The sequence below is a fragment of the Podarcis muralis genome, chromosome 18, assembly GCF_964188315.1.
Source record: "Podarcis muralis chromosome 18, rPodMur119.hap1.1, whole genome shotgun sequence".
NCBI classification, from domain to species: domain Eukaryota; kingdom Metazoa; phylum Chordata; class Lepidosauria; order Squamata; family Lacertidae; genus Podarcis; species Podarcis muralis.
Window position 1 is genome coordinate 11,901,436 of NC_135672.1, and position 23,802 is coordinate 11,925,237.

At 49.3% G+C, this 23,802-nt stretch overlaps 1 protein-coding gene across 1 annotated transcript in view; it reads right to left on the reverse strand.

Moving 5' to 3' along the window:
* Nucleotides 1-23,802, reverse strand: part of UNC13A (unc-13 homolog A) — a 104,516-nt gene that overhangs the window by 3,240 nt on the left and 77,474 nt on the right. The window contains exons 35-43 of the mRNA XM_077921857.1: nt 22,908-23,031; nt 16,658-16,696; nt 14,441-14,470; nt 8,609-8,665; nt 7,935-8,015; nt 6,577-6,724; nt 3,792-3,848; nt 1,024-1,116; nt 78-237 (exon numbers count right to left, since the gene is read on the reverse strand). Of these exons, the coding sequence (XP_077777983.1) occupies nt 78-237; nt 1,024-1,116; nt 3,792-3,848; nt 6,577-6,724; nt 7,935-8,015; nt 8,609-8,665; nt 14,441-14,470; nt 16,658-16,696; nt 22,908-23,031 (789 nt within the window). The remainder of the gene's footprint in view (nt 1-77; nt 238-1,023; nt 1,117-3,791; nt 3,849-6,576; nt 6,725-7,934; nt 8,016-8,608; nt 8,666-14,440; nt 14,471-16,657; nt 16,697-22,907; nt 23,032-23,802) is intronic.

Sequence of the window (23,802 nt, forward strand, 5' to 3'; positions counted from 1 at the left end):
CCGAGGTTTGCAATAATTGCCCTTCTTGACTTACTCCCGAGATGAAGAAAAGGGGGGGGGGGAGGAGAATCACTTACAACTGGATGCTCTCGTTGTATTTCGGAGACCAGCTGTTGTTCTTGGACTTGGTGGCGAATTTCCTCTTCTTGTCGCTGAGGTGGGGCCCAATGATGTTGACTTCAATAAAGGGGCGGAAAATCCCCGACGTTTGCCACTTCAGGTCATTGGCGGCTACCACTGGGCGAGAGAAAGGCGCAGTGTGGGATTTACGTATAAGCTCAACAAGCTGTAGCTTAGGGCCCCGCTCTCTTAGGGGCCACCCAAAATATTAAAAGGAAAAGAAAAACTGGGTATACATTTCCAAAATATAAGATAAAAAACAAATAAAATAAAAAAAAGTGAGGAAGGAGAATATTCAATCAATAGATCCTCTTCTACTATCCACAACATTCCCACAATATAACAGCAAGGTTGCAGGTTCTATCCCCGTACGGAGCCACTGCAGATTTCTGCGTTGCTGGGGTGGTGGTGGTCAGGAGCTCGTCCTACACTCGAGTAGGACCCTGGCAGTGACACATGCCCGACTGGCACGTTCTCTCCCTCCTGGTGGATCGTTCGGGAGCTTCAAAAGCTTTCTTCTGCCCGAACATCGCAGCGACCGATGCCAACAGATATCGGCACACTTAGGGATCCGCAGAGTCTTCGCAGTTTGCGTGTGACAGACCTCAGCATTTTGGCTAATCTACTTTATTTACATATAAACAGATGCTGAGCACTGCAACATGGCTCCCTCTCTCTCTAGCATCAGACAGCAAAGAGAGAAAAAGAACAAAGGGCAATAGTCCCACTTCACGGAACACAAACATCCTGTCTCCGTCACTTCCCACTTGGTGGGGTCAAAACACACACCGTCATGTGACAGACAACAATCCCGTGACTGCAATCGCGGAACAGGAATTCTAACACATACTAGATGAGCCCCGGAGGTCCCTTCCAAGTCTACGGCCGCCAGTTCCGGCTCACCTTTTACAGTGACCTTATGCTCCCCGGTCCCAGGGTGGGTGATCAGTTCCACGTGGATGGAGACCTCTCCCACAGGGTCGTCCACTCCGGATCCTGCCCGGCGGAGGGAGGGAAGCATGGAGACGCAGAACGGAAAATTAGAGCACAACCTTTCAGCCCATCCCCTGTCTGGTGATTTCTCCAGCTCCTTCCCCCCTCCAAGAAAACCCCCCAAAACTTGTTGGTGGACTGAGGCCTGACGCTTGCTTCAGAGGCTCCCCATTTTTGTGAGGTCCTTCCGATGTTATCATATTTTTTTCGGAGAAATCTTTCCCTGGAAGAACTATCAGGGGAGAGACTTCATCAGTCAAGGCTTTCTTCCACCTGTCTTGCTCCACCCTCTACTCTCTGCTTCTCAATTTGTATTGCATTATTTTATGTGCTGTGGCTTCCCGTTGTTTTATTAATTATAGTTTAGAAGTCGTTTGCTGTAAGACTGAATTTCTGTTTAACTTTCATATGCTGATATTGTTATTTTATACTATTCTAATGATTGTCTTCCATATGTCTGGTCATTTTAACCCTTTCGTCTAGCGAGTTTTTTGTCTTGCGAGGCATTCGTCTTGCGAGGTACCACTGTATATAATTTCCCAAATGATATTTGGTTACCCCAATTTTAGCTGAAAAATGTGGTGTTGAACAATTTTGATCTCAGCCGCAGATATAGACAGACCCTGGTTATTGATGCGTCCATCTTATAATTTTGATGCGAGCCACTTATAATTTTGATGCGGTATATCTAAACCCTGTTAGTGACCGATAACCAGAATAACAGAGTCGTCAGAATAGACAGATAGCCTTAGCAAGCTTTGGTGACCTCAGCCAAACAACAAGGTGAAAACCATTCCTTCCCGGCTCCCAGTTCGGTAACAATACCCAAAACCCCCTCTGCCCTTTCATGGTCCAAGAAGCAGGATTAAAAACCAGTCCATCATTCAAACAGGCTTCCTCCGATGAGGAACTTATTCATGCAGCAAAGGCAGAGAAGGAAAAGGAATGGGTGAGGAGGAGGAAAGAGAGGCAGCTATTTGTCAGATGGCAACCAGGGAAAGGAGACCTCCGCCAAAGGTGGCCAAGCAAATGGGGAGAGGAATTTGGGGGGAGAAAAAGGATAGGTTGGAAACCAAAAGTGCGTCCGCAACCCACCCACATTCGGAGGCTCAGGTCTTGAGGATGGGGAGGGGGGAAGGAGGCCAAGGCTGTCGATCTCAGAAGAACGGGGGCCCTGAGCTAAGTGGGAATGTCCAGGGCGGCAGGAGAGGATATATAGTTTATTGATATCCTTCCTAACTTGCCCCAGCAAGTTCCTTTACTTAGCAGAGTTACATTCTCCCTTCTTACATGCACAGCAGAGAGCTGGTCGCAGGCTCGTGTGAGCCTCTCGCTATTAGACAATTCAGTCTGCGTTCCTGGTAAGTTCCCTTTAAGACATGCGAGGGAATGTTTGGTCCAGCCAGTCAAAAACTTCCTGTTCCTCCTGGCTGGAGCATCCTTCCTTATGCATGTGATAGAAGGTGGGTGTGACCTCACCTGTCCAGGTAACAAAAGGACGAGTCACGCAGCACACCTCTCTCTTCACCCCCTCTTCCTTCTTAGGTTTGACCAGCTATTAGCTAGGACTGCTCTGCTATCTCCCAGCTGGCAGAAGCACTGGGATTATTCCCCCATATGGAGTAGATCCACATGTACATATTTGTAACTACCGTATTTTTTGCTCTATAAGACTCACTTTTTCCCTCCTGAAAAGTACGGGGAAATGTGTGTGCGTCTTATGGAGCGAATGCAGGCTGCGCAGCTATCCCAGAAGCCAGAACAGCAAGAGGGATTGCTGCTTTCGCTGCGCAGCGATCCCTCTTGCTGTTCTGGCTCCTGAGATTCAGAATATATTTTTTCTTGTTCTCCTCCTCCAAAAACTAGGCGAGTCTTGTGGTCTGGTGCGTCTTATAGAGCGAAAAATACGGTAAGTCTGCCTTCAGGAATCCAACTGTGAACAGATGTTTTGCCAAGTTTTAAAAATCCGCCTGAGCAGAAAATTTAATGCTGGAAAAGAGGACATGTCTGGTGAATAGAGGACAGGCGGAAACCGTCGTACGAGGGAAAATGCGCAGGCTAGGAGGGAATGCAGCGATCCAGCTGAAAAACCTTTCCCTGCCCCTGCCTGGGAGGTAGTCCTGGATCTTCAGCCACTGCCCATTTCATGCAGAAGGAAGGTTTGGGAAGGCTGGGCCAACGCACGCACACACACGCACAATCGCCCACTCGCACGGGCATCGTGCCAACTCCAGAGCCGCATGCGGAGACTCGCTCTCTCGATCCAGGAACCGAAGCTGGAAACAAACAGGTCATTTCCAAAAGGCAAGCGCGGGAGGATGGTGCAAAACCCCAAAAGCTGCCCCTTCTTTCCCCCTGCCCGGTTTCCTCCGTCTGAGTGCTTGCTTGTGCAAGGAGGGCAGGGTCTCATTCTGAGGCATTCAGTGCATAACGTTGTGGAGAGGTGATGGAGGAGCGCCCTGAGCAGAGCTAGTCAAAAGCGAGGCAGAGAGGAAAATGGGGAGCAATTTTCGGCTTTCATGTCCCTTTCCCTGTCGCGTCTGCAGAGGGTGAAAGTTTGGGGGCTTTTGCTAGCCCTGGTCAGGGTGACAAGGAAAGGGGTGGGTGAGTGGAGGGGGTCCAGGATGGGTGCAATCCAGGAAGGAGAGGAGGCGTTGGGAGGTGAGTTCGAGACGTACCCTTCTCTGGATATATTTCTTCACTAAGAGTAAACCTAACACCTTTGCCACCATGGACTAAGGATGAGAAAAGGCAAAGTTGGGAGATAAAGAAATGTCAAGGAGGGAAGTAAAGGAAGAGAAGGTTAAAAGGAAGGGTAAGGGGAAAAGGAAGAGGGGGGAAGGGAAGAAGGTAGAGATGACAAAGGGGGGGAGGTCAGTGCAGAAGAAAATGCAGAAATGGTAAGGAGGAGGACAAGGAGGGAGAAAAGTAAGGGAGATAGAGAGAAGGAGGAGGGGGAAAGGTAATCGGAGAAGAGAAGGTGGGAAGAAAATATAAGAAGGAAAGGAAGGAATAGAAAAGCAAAAGGAAGGAAGGAAGGAAGGAAAATATAAGAAGGAAGGAAAGAAATAGAAAAGCAGAAAGAAGGAAGGAAAATAAATATAAGAAGGAAAGAAAGGAATAGAAAAGCAGTAAGAAGGAAGGAAGGAAAATATAAGGAAGGAATAGAAAAGAAGGAAGGAAAGAAGGAAGGAAGGAAAATATAAGAAAGAAGGAAAGGAATAGAAAAGCAGAAAGAAGGAAGGAAAATAAATATAAGAAGGAAAGAAAGGAATAGAAAAGCAGTAAGAAGGCAAATATAAGAAGGAAGGAAAGGAATAGAAAAGCAGAAGGAAGGAAGGAAGGAAAATATAAGGAAGGAATAGAAAAGCAGTAAGAAGGAAGGAAGGAAAATATAAGAAGGATAGAAAATCAGATAGAAAGAAGGGAAGAAAAGTTCAGAAGAAGAGAAAGGAAGGTGGAGAGAAAGAATGAAAGAAAGAAGGGTAAAAAGGGACGGTGGTAGAAAGAATGGGTAAGAAGAAGACAAAGAAAAGAAGAAAGGTAGAAATGAAGTTTGAGAAAAAGAAGGTGACGGGACAACAGGAGAAAAGGTTAGAAGAGAACAAAAAGTAGGAAGAAAGGACAAGAAAGAGAAGGAATAGAAAAGAAGACCGAGAGAAGGAAAGACAAACGGTTGGAAGAGGAGATAAAGAAGGATAAGGGTAGAAAAAAAGACAGAAGAGAAGAAAGGAAAGGGTACGAAGAGGAAAAAGGAAAGAAAGAAGGGAAGAAAGAAAGAAGAAAAATAATTTAGAGGCAAAGAAACCAAGCGCAGGAAGAGACGAAAGGAAGGTGAACAGAAAGGGTGACAAGAGAAATTGGAGAGAGAAAGAAAAACACACACAAGATGGTTTACGGTAGAAGCAAGAGAGGGAAAATGTGCGAAGGGAGGGATGGAAAAAGGCAAGATAAAAAAGAGAGAAGAGATAGATCAGTTCCTGTAGATTCACACACTGACTCGAGTCGTAGCTGGAGAATTCAGAATATAACGTTATAGCAATCACCAAGTTCAATTAACTCTAGGGGGGAGAGGGGAATGGTCAGGAGGGCTAGATCGCTGTATGGATATTTTGAACGTATTTTTCTGATGTATCCTGTTTTTATTTTAAAGAGCTCTGCCGGTAGAAACCTGAACAATACTCTTTTAGCCTGTTTGGTCTCCTTGTCAAACCAGCTAGAAGATTCCATTCGCCTTTTTAAGCCACTGTTTTTAATCTCAATTCTTAAGCGCTCTTGCAGCCTATCAGTCTTAAATGATTTCATGGCCTCGGCAGCGGAAGTATGTGAAAAAAATAGCAGCTTGGATAGCCCAGTTTAAATCAGCTGTACAAAGAAAGTGAGTTAATGCTAAATTAAGTAATGGGGTCCATTTAATTCTGTTGGCTGCGGTTATGCCTAAGTTTGGGATGCGGGTGGCGCTGTGGTTAAACCACAGAGCCTAGGGCTTGCCGATCAGAAGGTCGGCGGTTCGAATCCCCGCGACGACGGGGTGAGCTCCCGTTGCTCGGTCCCTGCTCCTGCCCACCTAGCAGTTCGAAAGCACACCAGCGCAAGTAGATAAATAGGTACCGCTCCGGCGGGAAGGTAAATGGCATTTCCGTGCGCTGCTCTGGTTCGCCAGAAGTGGATTAGTCATGCTGGCCACATGACCCAGAAGCTGTACGCCGGCTCCCTTGCCCAGTAAAGCAAGGGTCCAGTCGTGGCCGACTCTGGGGTTGCGGCGCTCATCTCACTTTACTGGCCGAGGGAGCCGGCGTACAGCTTCCGAGTCATGTGGCCAGCAGGACTAAGCCGCTTCTGGCGAACCAGAGCAGCGCACGGAAACGCCGTTTACCTTCCCGCCGGAGCGGGACCTATTTATCTACTTGCACTTTGACGTGCTTTCGAACTGCTAGGTTGGCAGGAGCAGGGACCGAGCAACGGAAGCTCACCCCGTCATTGTGGGGATTCGAACCGCCAACCTTCCGATTGGCAAGCCCTAGGCTCTGTGGTTTAACCCACAGCGTTTACACCAAAGCAGAAACCCGGCGCCGTTTTCTAAAAACGGCAGCTTGCCGGATGTCTCCCTTCAAAGCAGTGCCTGATGGGAAATGGCACCAACAGCCTCTTCCTGGGCAAGGCTGGTGCCACAGGGATAGACTGCACCTGTCTATAGAGGCTCCGCACAGCCTGCTAAACCAGAGAGCTCCACGACAGCAGCGACTCCAGGGACTCAGCCGCAAACATTAACGTTTTAAGTGCACTATACAAACGGGGAACTAGGTGGCGGTGGCGAGCTGACGGCAAATTCAATATATTTTTCAAAACGTGGTTTTTTTAAAGCGTTTTCGCAGCTGGTTTTTTAAAAAATATGTCTAGATTCCACCTGGGTCTCCTCAGGGAAACCGGGATCCGAGGAACCGCAGAGCCAGCAGCGCTTACCTTGAGAGGACTGCGTCTGCACGAAGGTTTTGATGAGCAGGTCCGTGGCTTGCGTGTAAAGAGAGAGGGCGTAACGCAGAGACTGAAGATCCGGGCTTTTCTCCAAAAAGGTTTTCTTCAGGCCGACGCCTCCTGCGTGGAAGTATTGCTAAATCGAGGCGGAGAGAGGGGAGACGGTTGGGATGGGAGAGGATATCAGCGGTGGTCCGGTCAACGCTGCAAACCCACAGAGCTGCGGACACACCGTCACATTTGCAACGTGCTGAGACGATAATAGCGGCAACGACGACCGCAAGCTGCCATGAGGACTAATCACATACCGTATTTTTTGCTCTATAAGACTCACTTTTCCCCTCCTAAAAAGCAAGGGGGAATGTGTGTGCGTCTTATGGAGCAAATGCAGGCTGCGCAGCTATCCCAGAAGCCAGAACAGCAAGAGGGATTGCTGCTTTCACTGCGCAGCGATCCCTCTTGCTGTTCTGGCCTCTGAGATTCAGAATATTTTTTTTCTTGTTTTCCTCCTCAGAAAACTAGGTGCGTCTCGTGGTCTGGTGCGTCTTATAGAGCGAAAAATACGGGTAGTCAGTTTTATTGCACATAGCCAAAGGCTGCCGCAATGTACACAGAATCATAATAATAATAATAATAATAATAATAATAATAATAATAATAATAATAATTTATTTATACCCTGCCCTCCCCAGCCAAGACTGGGTTCAGGGCGGCTAACGCCAGATATAAAACAATTGATTGAAATACAACTTAAAAACCAAGATTAAAATACAACATTAAAATGCAGCCTCATTTCAGCCCAATTCAACTCAACGAGGTTTCCCCCGCAGGCGAGTGTGTCTAGCCTGGCGAACTAAGTTCCTAGTCCTCTTTACCATACGCACAACATGGTTTTTTAAAAAAACGAAAGCACCCGTAAAGTTTAAAGCCATTGAGAATAAATAAAACGAGGCAACCAAAGCGGACACCTCCCACATAAATCGCAATAGGATCTAAAAGATAAAGCTGCAATTATCAAATCGTCCGTTCTAGCATGCAGAACAAAATAATGTAATCTGAGCAATTAATTGTATTAAAATTTGGTATTGACAATGAGGCTTTCATTGGGCCACTGTAACTGAAAACTAATAATAATCATTATACAAAAATAAAATAAAATAAAGATACGAAACAAGAACAGCAATCCAATAACAGCAGGATTTCGCCCATGCTGAACCGGACAACCTGCTCTCAAGACATAGCGGGGCGAGGCAGTCTGGAACACTCCCCCGCTTTGCAGAGGGTTAGGCTAGATGACCGCTGGAGGCCCCCACCCGTTCGGCAATTCTAGGATTCAATGCTCTCACCTTGATAGTGTCCAGGGCCAGCTCCACCACAGCGCACTGCTTGGGCGTCAAACTCTTGGCTTCCTCACGCACCATGTGGTCCTGGATGGGACGAAGAACAAGTCATGTCCGCCCTCTTCCAACAACGGACAGGCTTCCTTTTTCAGGTGGGAACAACGTACCCCCTGGCAACCCTCATTTTGAAGCCCCTTTTGCCATCTCATAACCCGTGTTACATTTGCCCTACACCTGGATTTCCCCGTTTGGGATTCCGACGACGGAATTGGCACCCAGGGAGAGTTTGGGGGGAGAATCGGCGAATCGCCCGGATTTTTTACTTCTTGAAATATGGCAGCCCTTGCGTTGGCACCCAGGGAGAGTTTTGGGGGTGAATCGGCAAATTGCCCAGATTTTTTACTTCTTGAAATATGGCAGCCCTTGCGTTGGCACCCAGGGAGTTTTGGGGGTCAATCCGCTGCCTCCCTCCTCCTCGTTTTCCGTTGTCGGACTCAGAAGGGAAGAAGATGGAGGCCAGTCTAGAACTAGCTAATTCTCTGCCTGCCGTTGGCTCTGGCGCCACCTAATGTCCGGCTCCCCGCTTTGCGCCCAACCGGGCCCAAGAAGCACAAACGACCGCCGTCCTCTGCAAAGCAGCTCCTTGAATTCTGCGGACCCCAAAATCCCGCATTTCTCACCTTCAGTTTCGAAAGCTGACCCAGTTCCTTGGCTGCGTTGAAGATCATCTGCGTGCCCTGGGGCGTGGGGAGGGCAAAAGGAGGGATGGAAAGAAGAAAGGGAAGAAAAAAATAACAGAAAGATAAAAGGTAGCTATGTTTCTGCTAAAACCTCAGCTATCCTTTCCCATTCGATGCTAAGAAATTCAGGCGAGGTTTCACCCACAAAGCTTTGCTCCCCAAGAGCGTCGCGCCCGAAATTTTTCCACCTACCCATCTCAAAGGGAAGGCACAACAAAGCAATTCTGGCCCTACACACGTAAACAAGATCCATCCTTTAATTTGCAAAGCCTTGACCTTGGCGTTTGGGGGCCAGTCGCTCCCCAGCGTGACAAAATACCGGGAGGCAGAATACCAGGGTATCGAATGGCGTCCGATACCCCAAATAGAGGGTCAGTATCCAGACAGGTTTGCTTATAGATTGCATAAGCCAGAGGTTTTCAACCTTTTTGGGTTGTGATAGGAATTTTGAGGTCTTAGATATACGGTAATGTTCATAAGTGTACCAACCAAGCACGTACATAGATCAGCACAGGAAGACCGACCTGGAACCATTTTTGATTCCCAAACTGAGCAAATGTTTTCTCTGCAAGGTCAAAGGAAAATGGAAAAGCCTCCCCATTGTCTTTTCCTTCACAAATCCTGTCTTAAGGGTATGCCTGTGTTTGAACAGGGTGTGAGCCTGTGACCTGGCCCAGGAACTAAGTATTTATCATTACAAAAGAATGGCCAGGCTCCCCAGGCAATCCAATCAAGTAACCTGCCAGACAGGAGATAAACAAGGACAAGAGATAAACAACATTCAAATTTCTGTTGTAGACCGCCTTTTCTGTGATGTATGTATGATGTTTCTGGGGGTAGTCTTGATCTAAAGGTAAAGGGACCCCTGACCATTAGGTCCAGTCGTGGCCGACTCTGGGGTTGCGGCGCTCATCTCACTTTACTGGCCGAGGGAGCCGGTGTACAGCTTCCGGGTCATGTGGCCAGCAGGACTAAGCCGCTTCTGGCGAACCAGAGCAGCGCACGGAAACACCGTTTACCTTCCTGCCGGAGCGGTACCTATTTATCTACTTGCACTTTGATGTGCTTTTGAACTGCTAGGTTGGCAGGAGCTGGGACCGAGCAACGGGAGCTCACCCCGTCATTGCGGGGATTTGAACCGCCGACCTTCTGATTGGCAAGTCCTAGGCTCTGTGTTTAACCCACAGCACCACCAGCGTCCCTGGTCTTGATCTAGAGGGTGGCAATTTCAAAAGTCCATATAACGCCTTGCCCGCCATTGTTCTGGGTTCCTCCTCTCTCCTGCGTGTGAGGGGAGCACCCTGTTGCAACAGATCAATAAAGATCAGGCTTATTAGCTGCTTTGCTTCTCAATATTCTCTGGCTGGCCTCTGTTATTTTCTCCTATCAATAGGGAACCTACATAAGGACTCTATATGGGCTCTTGGATACCCCATAAGGGAAAAGGGCAGGTTTTGTTTACAACAGAGTCCACAGCTCCCCTGAAATACATTTGTCTGTGGCACACCTTTGGGGCTCAGGACCCCAGTTATATCCCCCCTTCCCTGCAGAGCCGGCAGCCCCTCACCCTTTTCCGAACCCCCTCCCTTATGGAGCGTTCCCTCGGCCTCCTTTCCCCTCTCCTTGGGGGTCTTCCGGGCAGTCGCTGGTCTCTGAGCAGCCCCAAAGAGAGGTGCCTCCTCACACTGCCCCACAGGGGCCTGGGACTTGTCCGTCCATTCCCAACATCAGCAATGTCTAGGCAAAACCATAACCATGTACATACGCAACAGACAATCTTTTATAGAATTCCTTCAAACCCTAACAAGTCCAAAACGAAATCTTTCGTCCCAAAGCCTCTGAAAACCTTTAAATGAAGCGAGGTACCAGACTTTGTACAGTGGTACCTTGCAAGACAAATGCCTCGCAAGACGGAAAACTCGCAAGACGAAAGGGTTTTTTGTTTTTTGAGCTGCTTCGCAAGACGATTTTCCCTATGGGCTTGCTTCACAAGACGGAAACGTCTTGCAAGTTTGTTTCCTTTTTCTTAACACCGTTAATACAGTTGCGACTTGACTTCGAGGAGCAACTCATAGAACGCGGTGTGGTAGCCTTTTTTGAGGTTTTTAAAGACTTTAGTGATTTTTGAAGCTTTTCCAAAACTTTCCCGACACCGTGCTTCGCAAGACGAAAAAAATCGCAAGACGAAAAAACTCGCGGAACGAATTAATTTCGTCTTGCGAGGCACCACTGTACAGCGGAAGACAAGCTGTGAAGCTTTGTGTGTTCAGCAAATATGATGTCCAACACTGAACAGCGATTCCGGATACTGACGACTGTTTCATAGAATTCTTTGGGTGGATATAGAATTGCTTCATAAACCCATCTGCTTTCGAATGAATGTGTGTAAATGAAAATATCAAATGCGGTGGAACAGTGCTCATGTAATAATGTAGTCACCACCTCGCTTCATTTAAGGTACCGGTAAATGACACCTCACCGCAGCCTCAAACTAAGGCCAGGACAATGACCATTGACACGGGCGCCATATATACCCAACGGCAAAGAGGCTCAGAAAAGCAGTCTATAAAATTGCAGCGATAAGAGGATACCATGCATCGCACTCTATCCAACATACAATCAAATAATTGCCGAAATTCAGTGGTTTGACGGATTTCCTCGGTTCTGATGGCTAACAGCTCCTCTGGAAGAGGGGGGGGGGGTGTCCAGGTTTCCCCTGCCTCCATAATCCCTTAAGCATAAGGTCACATACTCCTTGCACCTCCAGAAGGTGTGCGATGGCCTGGGATTCAGACTCGGAGGCTGAACCTGAGGAATCCCAGCCTGCACAGGAGTCCCCGCCTCCAGAACCAGCTGAGCCGGAGCTGGGGCTTGAGCCTGAAGGGTCCTCACCTGTGCTGGGTCCTCAGGTGAGTCTGCTCTGGCTCCTGAGGTGATGGAGGACCCGTTGCCTGCAGGTGCTCCTCTCTCAGCCCCGTCAGAGGAAGCTGAGGTTGCCTCTGGGTCCGGGAACCCTCCAGCCTCTCCTGAGCTGCGGAGGCTCAGGGCAGAGAGGCAGAGGGAACTAAGTTCCCGCAGGAGGAGTGCTCGCCTCCAGGCCAGGAAAGGCGAGTCACCAGAGGATCGGGGCTGCCCTATGCCTTGGGGCAGATAAAAGCCAGCCAGCCCCTGTCCCAAGTTGCGGGAGCAACGTTGTTGGTAGCCTGTTCCTGCCTTCATCCTGTCCTGCTCTCCTGACCTCACCCGACTCCCTGCCTTGGACCCAGCTTCAGCTTTGACGGACAGCCTCCATACCGCTCCCTCTACCTCGGACTGGACTCGGACCTCGCCGCACGGTTAACCATCGGGACCAGCACAAGGTGTGAATTTAGCCACACAATAAGAAATAGGAGGCAATCAAAGGCAGCATATATCCAGGGCCGTCTTAATCATAGGCGTTAGGGGCGCGGGGTGCCCGGTTGCCGGGCTCTCAGGGACGCCAGGCCGAGAGTCTATGGCCCCAGAGTTGGAGTACGGGGAATGGCCCGCCTGTCGGAGCGCTGTGGCGGGGTCTTCTGCTGCGGGCGGCTCTCTGCCGCGAGTTCGGGGGCAAGTGAGCCAGCGAGGCGCTGAGGCTGCTGGCTGGCTCTGTCCTCCTGCGTGCCTGGGATTGGCGTAGGGTCATGGAGAGGCACGCCCAGAGGCCGCCTCACGCTCCTCTGTGCCCCGCTGTGCCCTGCCTGCGTGCCTCAAAGGCCGGCCCAGAGTGTGCTGCCCCCCAAAAAGGTCGACAACTCAGCAACCTGGGGGGTGGTTGCGCAGGGTTGGTTTTTGCACCTCTCATTGATATTTCCATATCTCGATTTTTATCTCTCCAAGCTTATTTGTCTCTGGCTCTCCGGTCCTCAGTCATGTCAGAAAACAGATAACCTTTCGTTCGCCGAGTGCAGATTTGTTTGCGTAATGTACCCTTTCAACTGTTTTGGTTTTTTTAACTCGCTCTTTTGCTTCTTTAGTTTGGCCAGAGAGACCCGAGGGGATTGGCACCCCGACCAGCTGGGCAGCAGAGTAAATCCGCACCCCTGGATTTTTCCTTATCAGGCAGAACACACCCCGGAGTATTAGGACTGTGTTGCAGGGATTTATGTATAGGTTGGGGGGGGGGGGGTTGCCCCTCCAGCAGATATCACGCACATGCAGCCCACGACCAAAACCAGCACCATCGCTTTTGTGACTTTTGTGATTTGTCCCCACAAAACACTTCATCGCAGTTTCTTCCTATCTATTCAAAGGGCCTCTGCTGCACGCTACCAAATGTAAGAATTCACTGATCAATGTATCTCTGTACTGGCTCACTGGGAAACTTCAGAAATTCATATAGACCTGTGAGCTCAGCTCCACAGCAGCCCCTCTCCCTGAGTGATGATCCCTGGCCTCCTGATACCTGAGTGCCAGACAGGTAGCCATTCCAGAAATAACAAACTCAGATGGAGACAAAAGGGTGTGATGAACTTGGCTGGGAAACAGGGAAATGCGAATATCTCTTTTGTTCCACTTGATGGGTGTTTGGTGGAGGGCAAGGGGAACCATGGGGCAGGGTCCAGGATGCTCAGATTACGGCCACCAGACCTCCCCTTTCATGATGTAACCATGATGTAGTTTTGGGGGGGTGTAACATGGGGATTAGCAGCTAATAATAGCACCTGAAGGAGCGTCTCCACCCCCATCGTTCAGCCCAGACACCTGGGTCCAGCTCCCGAGGGCCTTCTGGCGGTTCCCTCATTGCGAGAAGTAAGGTTACAGGGAACCAGGCAGAGGGCCTTCTCGGTAGTGGCGCCTGCCCTGTGGAACGCCCTCCCAGCAGATGTCAAAGCAATAAACAACTATTTTACTTTTAAAAGTCATCTGAAGGCAGCAGTGGTGTAGCGTGGGGGGTGCAGGGGGGGCCGGCCGCACCGGCCGCAACATCTGGGGGTTAGGGTTAGGGGGTGCAAATCCACGGGTTAGGGGGTGCAAATCCACGGGTTAGGGGGTGCAAATTACTTGCCTTGCCCCAGGTGCTGACAACCCACGCTACGCCACTGGAAGGCAGCCCTCTTTAGGGAAGTTTTTAATGTTTGATGCTGTACTGTTTTTAATATTCAGTTGGAAGCCACCCAGAGTGGCTGGGGAAACCCAGCCAGATGGGCGGGGTATAAATAATAAATTATTATTATAATTATTATAATAAAAGTTTGGGTTCTCTTTTGTTTGGGGCTTCCATCTTGTTCCACCTGGTGGCAGGTGGGAGTCCTGTCGTGACAGTCTTTAATAAAGTCCAAGCCGACTGGCTGCTGTTTTGCTCTGGTATTCCTGGCTGGTGTCCTTGTTTTTTGCCCAAGGGAGCCCTCAGATTTCTCCGTTAACAACTGCCAACCTTGATTTCCCACAACATTCTGCCCATACATACATGCAGGCAAAGCAAGCTGACAAACAGACTGAGAAGGAAAAGAAGGGGTTATTTTCCCCTAACCCCCACCCCATCACCGCCACCAGGGAGGGTCACTTAAAAAAACAGAGATCAGCAGACACAACTTTAGCACAGGATATATATATATATTTTAAAACACAACAGCAGCCAGGTAAATTCAGTTAGCGACACCCGGGAAAAGAGAGGAGGACAGATGGATACGACAACCACAGAGTCAAAAAACCACAGGCGGGTGGCAGCGGGGGGGGCAGACATGGGACTCTGCGGACAGAGGGCAGGAGGAAGACGGAAGCAGGGTTAAGAATTAAACGGAGTATCCTTACTTCGGTGTGACTGGGCGCCTTCGCCCTGCTCTGCAGGAAAGAACAGCAGGGTTTTTATATACTTTCAGCAAACACATTTCCATAACATTTATACGCTTTCAGCAAAGTGGAACGCTGGCCCACACAGACATTGCCTTCCCTCCCTCCCGGCCGTCACTCAGATTCCATTTCGACAGGCCTTCAACTGTGCTGATTGGTCGGCGATTGATTGATTGATGGGCCAGGTTCTGTCCCCGGCACAAGGCGAGTTTTGCGGGCCAAGGACACAATCGCACAGACTCCCTTCTCTACCCCGGAGGTCTGTCTTCGGATCCCTGGCTGGCCACCCCTTGCTAGTGATATGAGAATTATAAGGTCTAAGATGTGAAATAAATGTTCATAGATGTACCAGGCAAACACACACATAAATAAACCTGTTGAATGGTTTCTTCAAATTTTAGGTTCCTTATTGTTTCACAAGATGTGTATGTCTCTAAGGGCCAGAGCAAATAACATGACCTAGTTTTACAGCTAAGAAGCAGTATAGCAGGTGCCGTTAGTAAAGGTAAAGGGACCCCTGACTGTTAGGTCCAGTCGTGGCTGACTCTGGGGTTGCGGCGCTCATCTCGCTTTATTGGCCGAGGGATCCGGCGTACAACTTCTGGGTCATGTGGCCAGCAGGACTAAGCCGCTTCTGGCGAACCAGAGCAGCGCACGGAAACGCCGTTTACCTTCCCGCCGGAGTGGTACCTATTTATCTACTTGCACTTTGTGCTTTCGAACTGCTAGGTTGGCAGGAGCAGGGACCGAGCAACGGGAGCTCATCCCGTCACAGGGATTCGAACTGCCGACCTTCTGATCGGCAAGCCCTAGGCGCTGAGGCTTTTACCCACAGCGCCACCCGCGTCCCTGCAGGTGCTGTTAAGTTGTGGTAATTAAGCTGTTGGGTATGGTATATAAAGAGCAGCATGTCTCTCTCAGTACCCTGGTCATGATATATTGTATATATTTAATGTCTAGGTGGCGCCTAAGCAATTCCCGTTAATTCTTTCAGAGGATATTGCTTCACTTTTGCCCTGCGGACCGTTAGAATAAGGCCCCTGGAAGGCTTGAATCCGGCCCCCGGTTCCACCATATCAATTCCTTGGAAATGGCAGTGCCCTCAGTCTCTGCCCTCTCTTCTCTGTCAAAAGTAGAGATTGTAGATGTCTCGGGGCAGGGGTCTAGCTGTAATGGGGGACCCCGCAATTCAACGCCGGTCTTGGGCCGCCCTGTTACGGAGCGGTGAGCTACCTGCGTCGAGAGACGCACCTCTCACTCGCTAGACCCGCATGCCACGCACACACAACCGAAATCCATGCCACACAAATCTTCGGACACCTCCGGCCACCAGACGGGGACGACACACGACAACAGACACACACACCTCCACGACACAAGCACCACAACCCAGCCTCTCCCGATCTCCTGCCATTTCCTCTGTCCCTCTAGGACCGGGATAGGGAAATATGTGGTGCTGAATGCCCACCAGCCCTGGTAAAGGTAAAGGTAAAGGGACCCCTGACCATTAGGTCCAGTCATGGCCGACTCTGGGGTTGTGACGCTCATCTCGCTTTATTGGCCGAGGGAGCCGGTGTACAGCTTCCAGGTCATGTGGCCAGCAGGACTAAGCCGCTTCTGGCGAACCAGAGCAGCGCACGGAAATGCCATTTACCTTCCCGCCGGAGCGGGACCTATTTATCTACTTGCACTTTGAGGTGCTTTCGAACTGCTAGGTTGGCAGGAGCAGGGACCAAGCAACGGGAGCTCACCCCGTCATTGCGGGGATTCGAACTGCCGACCTTCTGATCGGCAAGTCCTAGGCTCTGTGGTTTAACCCACAGCGCCACCCGTGTCCCACCAACCCTGGTAGCCCGGGTTTAATGCTGCAAGAGCTGGAATCTGGCAACCCAATTCGAACATATCCACCCCCTGACCCGAAGGAAGAGGACCCCTTTCCAAAAAGAGGAATCGTCTCCATCTCTCCAGGAGAGCAGGGAATGCCTCTTCTTAAGAGCAGGGATAGGGGAACCTGTCTAGATGTTGCTGGACTCCGTCTTTAAAAGTCAAGGAGTCTGGCAAGATCTGGAGGGACGCAGCGGTTTGCGCTCCCCAGTTCTTTGGCCCAGGAAAGGATTTCTCGCTTGAACCTCCTGCCACGGACAAGACACTCAAGGAACAGGAAAGGTCGATAATTACCTTCTCGTTCCCTTTGCCATGTTTTCTCAAGAGAGTGCCCTGCAGAGACAATCAATATCACAAATCGATCAATGCGGAAGGGGAAAGGGCGAGCGAGGAAGTCTAGCGAAGGGAGGGCAGGAGGGTGGAAGGAAGGACAGACGGATGGACAGACGAACGGACGACCTGTCATCTCCAGGCATGACATTGTCCTCCCTCCCCCAATTCTCCCAGGACGTTTCCGAGCACAATTCAAAGTGTTGGTGCTGACCTTGAAAGCCCTAAACAGCCCAGTATACCCGAAGGAGCATCTCCACCCCCATCGTCCAGCCTGGACACTGAGGTCCAGCGCTGAGGGCCTTCTGGCGGTTCCCTCCCTGCGAGAAGTGAGGTTACAGGGAACCAGGCACGGGGCCTTCTCGGTGGTGGTGCCCGCCCTGTGGAACGCCCTCCCATCAGATGTCAAGGAGATAAACTACTATCTAACTTTTAGAAGACATCTGAAGGCATCCCTGTTTAGGGAAGTTTTTTAATGTTTGAAGTTTTATAAGGGAGGGAAAGTACCATTCAAAGTGTTGGTGCTCCCCTTAAAAGCCCTAAACAGCCCAGTATATCTGAAGGAGTGTCTCCACCCCCATCATTCAGCCCGGACACTGAAGTCCAGCTCCGAGGGCCTTCTGGCGGTTCCCTCCCTGCAAGAAGTGAGGTTACAGGGAACCAGACAGAGGGCCTTCTCGGTGGTGGCGCCCGCCCTGTGGAACACCCTCCCGTCAGATGTCAAGGAGATAAACAACTATCTGACTTTTAGAAGACATCTGAAGGCAATCCTGTATCAGGAAAATTTTAATGTCTAATGTTTAATCTTCTTCCTTCCATATAGGCAGTTACATTTGTTACTCAACAATTCTATTCCAGTTCAACAGAACTAGGGGCTGGTTCCACTCACCCAGCGTTGATGTTTTTAACCCAAATTACATAAGGTTCTGTTTTATCTGATTTTATCCTCTCTAATACATTCTGCTGTTTAGTCAACCTCTTGCTTGCATTAGGAGAACGCTACCTCTTAAGACATGGGTAGGCAAACTAAGGCCCGGGGGCTGGATCCGGCCCAATCGCCTTCTCAATCCGGCCCGTGGACGGTCTGGGAATCGGCATGTTTTTACATGAGTAGAATGAGTGCTTTTGTTTAAAATGCATCTCTGGGTTATTTGTGGGGCATAGGAATTCGTTCATTTATCTCCCCCCTTCAAAATATAATCCGGCCCCCCACAAGGTCTGAGGGACAGTGGACTGGCCCTCTGCTGAGAAAGTTTGCTGACCCCTGTTCTAAACGAATCCATCAACTACCTTCCTGCTAAATACAAGGGAATATGCTCTGCTGGCGTGAGTGAGGAAGGATAATATTTAATCAATATATCCTCTCCTACTATCTTCAATATTCCCACAGTTAAGGGAATAAGACTTACCAACACCACCTCTGAAACGGATCGCAGGTTATGCAAATGGATACCTGAAGGAGCGTCTCCACCCCCATCATTCTGCCTGGACACTGAGGTCCAGCTCCGAGGTCCTTCTGGCGGTTCCCTCATTGCGAGAAGCCAAGTTACGGGGAACCAGGCAGAGGGCCTTCTCGGTGGTGGCACCCGCCCTGTGGAACGCCCTCCCACCAGATGTCAAAGAGAAAAATAACTACCAAACTTTTAGAAGACATCTGAAGGCAGCCCTGTTTAGGGAAGCTTTTAATGTTTAATAGGTTATTGTATTTTAGTGTTCTGTTGGAAGCCGCCCAGAGTGGCTGGGGAAACCCAGCCAGATGGGCAGGGTATAAATATATTAATTATTATTATTATTATTATTATTATTATTATTATTATTATTATTATTATTATTATTATTTCCCCTTTCTCAGGAGGAAAACCAGGTACAGTGGTACCTATGGTTAAGTACTTAATTCGTTCCGGAGGTCCGTTCTTAACCTGAAACTGTTCTTAACCTGAAGCACCACTTTGGATAATGGGGCCTCCGGCTGCCGCCGCACGATTTGTGTTCTCATCCTGAAGCAAAGTTCTTAACCCGAGGTACTATTTCTGGGTTGGCGGAGTCTGTAACCTGAAGCGCCTGTAACCCGAGGTACCACTGTATCTGGTGGGACAGGGAGAAAGTTTCCACCGAGACGCGACAGCTGGCGCAAAGCAGCTCAGCGACAAAAGGGAAGGGTTTGGGGGGTTCACAGAACAAAAGGCGTTTTAGGGAAGGGTCGGGAGCAGGGAGAAGATAGAGGCACATTGGAGAAAGTAGCCAGCCACCACAGAACGACAGAAAAACCAGCTCAAATTACTCGGGAGGGGTTGGGGTTTTGGGGTGGGGGCACTAGACGCAAGGCACAAGGACAAAGAGAAAGAGACAAACGAAAGACAGACAGGGCTTTCACCTGCCGTACTTACAATCATCTGCCCAGGTGAGGGGAGCAATCAGAAAGAACAGCCGTCACGTGAGAATGAGCCTCAGGTCCGCCGCAAACCCATCCCGCAACCCCGAAACAACACACAACGCCGCGGCATCCCCACACAAAATAGAAAGCGCAGCGCAAAGCCTCCAGGGCGCACGGCCACGGGGCGCCCTCGGGACGCGGGGTTTGTGTGGGCGCAGAATGGAGACTGCGCCCCTAATATTTTTAGGCGTACCCCCAAGCCCCGAACCCCTGCCCCTTTGAGACACACCCCTCCCCCAGACCGTGAAGGCTGCAGTTTTTCCACCCGCAGTTAGACAAAAGGCGAATCAGTTTGAACAAAACCGCACACCCCAAAATCATTGCAGGTTCTATTTTCAAATGCATCATAACTTAAAAAGGGAAAAAAGTCAAACGCCATCAGATCTGTCAGCTATGCCCGTTTCACTCTGCCTTTTTAATTAATTTATTTCCTTGCTGTTGCGAAAATGAAGAGATCTGGTGGATCCTATTGAAGGGTTTTTTTTAGGGGGGGTAGTCTGATCCTGTACCCCAATAAGGGTGAGACTCTTTTTTTAAATTTTATTTTTTACCAACAACCAAAACACAAACGGTGAAAGCCCCCCAGGCGGCTGATACGTTGGGTATACATATTCAATACTATACTTATTCAATAATATACATATTCAATAATATCATGTTCAAATCAACCCTATGTACACCTTAACACTCCTCCCTCCACAAAGTTTATTTAACTTTTAACACTTTAATTGCCCCAAATTGTTCAAACCTGCCCAAATAATTCAATATCTTCTCAAACCAACCCTCCTCCTTCTCACTGACCTTAAACCCTTTCATTCTATGTCTCTTCACAGTAAAGGGACCCCTGACCATTAGGTCCAGTCGTGGCTGACTCTGGGGTTGCGGAGCTCATCTCGCTTTATTGGCTGAGGGAGCCGGCTTACAGATTCCGGGTCATGTGGCCAGCAGGACTAAGCCGCTTCTGGCGAACCAGAGCAGCGCACGGAAACGCCGTTTACCTTCCCGCCAGAGCGGTACCTATTTATCTACTTGCACTTTGACGTGCTTTTGAACTGCTAGGTTGGCAGGAGCAGGGACTGAGCAATGGGAGCTCACCCCGTCATTGCGGGGATTCGAACCGCCGACCTTCTGATCAGCAAGTCCTAGGCTCTGTGGTTTAACCCCCAGCGCCACCCTTTGTGGTTAAGTAGCCATTAATAGCAGTTTCCTCAATTATTTTCCCCACCCCATAACCTTTTAAAAAGCCATCTGGATTGGTGGTTGCCACTGCTTCCTGTGGCAGAGAGTTCCGCAGGCTATCTTTATCTGTCCTGAATCTCCCAGTGTCCAGCCTCCTTGGATTGATGACTTCCAGTGCTCGCGGAAACTCAGAATGGCAGAGCTGGAAGAGACCCCAGGGGTCATCTAGTCCAACCCTTTGCAATGCCGGAATCTTTTGCCTGATGTGGAATTTGAACCCACAACTCTGAAATCAGGTGCCTCATTCACTGCTGACTGAACTATCTCCCGTTTCTGCACCGGTTTGCGACTTAAAAACAACAACGCATGAATGCCCATGCTGCAAATTTATCCTAGCGTACATTTCTGTATGCAATTCCCTCCCCCCCAATAAAAAAATCACTTTTTGTTTTTGCAAATCAGTTCCCCCTAATACAGTACTCCGTCCCACTAATATATGCATTTTCCACACACATTTCTCCCCACAATTTGCATTCTTGTCCAGATTTCCTGACTGGGGAACAGCCTTGCAAAATTTAATGTATGTACGGATTTTGAGTTGCAGTTCTGTTTCTGCCAGAGTACCATTTTGGAAAATTGCAGAAGCGGTCAGTTTGCATTTAAAACGTGAACCGAACCAAATTTCTCCTTCCCCTCTGCTCCTTGAGAGATGGCCACCCTCCTTATAACAGTGTCGGCTAAACAAATAGTTGCATGATGTTAACTAACCCACGTTTCTTGCACCACGAAACTCAAGGCGGTCTTATGTCTGCCTCTCAGTTCCTGATATCCCCAAGCATAAATGCTATCCCTGCACCAACTTGCAATTTTTTATTTTTAAAAAAATCCAAAGCAAAATCTCATATTGTGCACATCCTGTCTCGTGTACGCATTTTTTTTTGCAAGCGATTTCCCCTAATATAGCCCCCCCCCAATTGTTAGCTAATATTTCCCCAAATATGTATATTTCCCCTTTAAAGGGTAAAGGGACCCCTGACCGTTAGGTCTAGTCGTGACTGACTCTGGGGTTGCGGCGCTCATCTCCCTTTATTGCCCGAGGGAGCCGGCGTACAGCTTCTGGGTCATGTGGCCAGCAGGACTAAGCCGCTTCTGGCGAACCAGAGCAGCGCACGGAAACGCCGTTTCCCTTCCCGTTGGAGTGATACCTATTTATCTACTTGCACTTTACGTGTTTTCGAACTGCTAGGTGGGCAGGAGCAGGGACCGAGCAACGGGAGCTCACCCAGTCAGGGGATTCGAACCGCCAACCTTCTGATCGGCAAGCCCTAGGCTCTGTGGTTTAACCCACAGCGCCACCCCTTTACATAAAGCTTTTTTGTTTTGTTTTACTGCATCACAACATCTGGGTAAGAGTGAGTTTTGTAGGAGCTAGACATGGCTCAGACACGGCCGCAAGCCCCCCAGTGACATTCGGATCAGCCCCCCAAATAACACTGGAAAACAGGATTCCTCCCCAGCCTGCAAATTATTGGGGGGTCGGACAGGCAAACCCCTCATCTGAACACCTTCACTTTTAATCAAAGCGTACTCTACAAATACGGTGGCTAAACAGACTGTCCCCAAAAGATACAGGGGTTAGTCCACATCCCACCTGCAATTTACCGTATTTTTTGCTCTATAAGACTCACTTTTCCCCTCCTAAAAAGTAAGGGGAAGTGTGTGTGCGTCTTATGGGGCGAATGCAGGCTGCGCAGCTATCCCAGAAGCCAGAACAGCAAGAGGGATTGCTGCTTTCGCTGCGCAGCGATCCCTCTCGCTGTTCTGGCTTCTGAGATTCAGAATATTTTTTTCCTTGTTTTCGAGACTGCAATTCCCATCATCCCTGACCGCTGGTCCTGATAGCAAGGGATCGTGGGAGTTGTAGGCCAAAAACATCTGGCTGAGGAAGCCTGCTGTAAGCTGAGCTGAAGGCAGCCTTTCTCAACCTGTGGGTCCCCAGATGTTGCCGAACTACAACTCCCATCACCCCTAGCTAGCAAGGCCAGAGCTCAGGGATGATGGGAGTTGTAGTCCAACGACATCTGGGGAGCCACAGGTTGAGAACCGCTGCCTTAGACTGAGACAGCCAAGGGGCAAGAAAGCTGTGAGTTCGAGTCCAGCAACATCTGAAGGGATACAGGTGAACTTTCTGTCCCGAGGGAAGCTGAATCCTACGTCCTGTATCCAGATTTGGATGAAGTCCTCTTTCTTCATATAGTTCCATTTATCTTCTGGGGGGTGGGAGAAGGCTCTACAGTGAACTGGACCCCCCCAGCCTCACCGGACTAGGGTTTTTAAAGCACATCTTAGCAGCTGTGTGAGCTGGGAACCGACTTTCATTAAAAGAGAACAAGGAGGCAACCTGCTTATTTCAAGATAAAAGCCAAGCGTGCAACCGGTCTACATTTTTATGAAGGCCCAGCTCAGACACTTCCACGTTGGGTTCCTACACGCCCAGGTTGCCCACACTCCCAGAGTTTTTTTGGGGGGGTGTTGGTGCCATTGGGCCGTGGGGGAAGAGTGGGTTGGCCCATCTTGTCGCACACGTGGTTTGGCACTCACCGTCTGGTCCGTGAGGGGCGGAAGCACGATGGTCTTCTCCATTGTGTTCATGACGAGTTTCCAAAGCTCCTTCAGCACTCGCTTGAGGACGGTCTTCTCGCAGATCTTCGCAAAGAGGGTCAGGCTGTGAGAGAAGAAGACCCCAGGGGGAAGCAGGTGAGCGTCACTCAGGGCCAGAGCGGGGAAGGACGGGGGGGGGGGGGAATCTGAGGGAGCGAGAGTGTTTGTGTGTGTTTGTGTGTTTGTTTGTGTATGTGTTTGTGTTTGTGTGTGTATGTGTATTTCAGTGTGTGTGTGTGTGTGTGTGTGTGTGTGTGTGTGTGTGTGCATTTGAGTGTGTGTTTGTGTGTGTGTGTGTGTGTGTGTGTGTATTTGAGTGTGTGTTGTGTGTGTGTATTTGAGTGTGTGTATGTATGTATATGTGTATGTATATGTGTGTGTGTGTGTATTTGTTTGAGTGTGTGTGTGTGTGAGAAAGAGAAAGAGAGAGAGAAAAGGGCGTTCCAGAAAGACTGGAAGAAATTTATGTTGCATTTGGAAGACAACTGTAAACAGTTAACATCGCTAGTAGGGTTGCAAGAAGTTTCGAAAGGATGAACTTATCATTTATTACTAAACGCAGTTAATCAAGTAATTTTATAAGGATATAATTTAACAGGGATAAGAAGTATAGGAAAATGCAGTATATTGAGATCAAATTTGAAAACCGTTTGTCGGGGGAGAAGGGAGTCACAGCCTTATTTCAGCCAAATGTTTTATCTGTGCAAAGTACCGTATTTTTTGCTCTATAAGACTCACTTTTCCCCTCCTAAAAAGTAAGGGGAAACATGTGTGCGCCTTATGGGGCGAATGCAGGCTGCGCAGCTATCCCAGAAGCCAGAACAGCAAGAGGGAT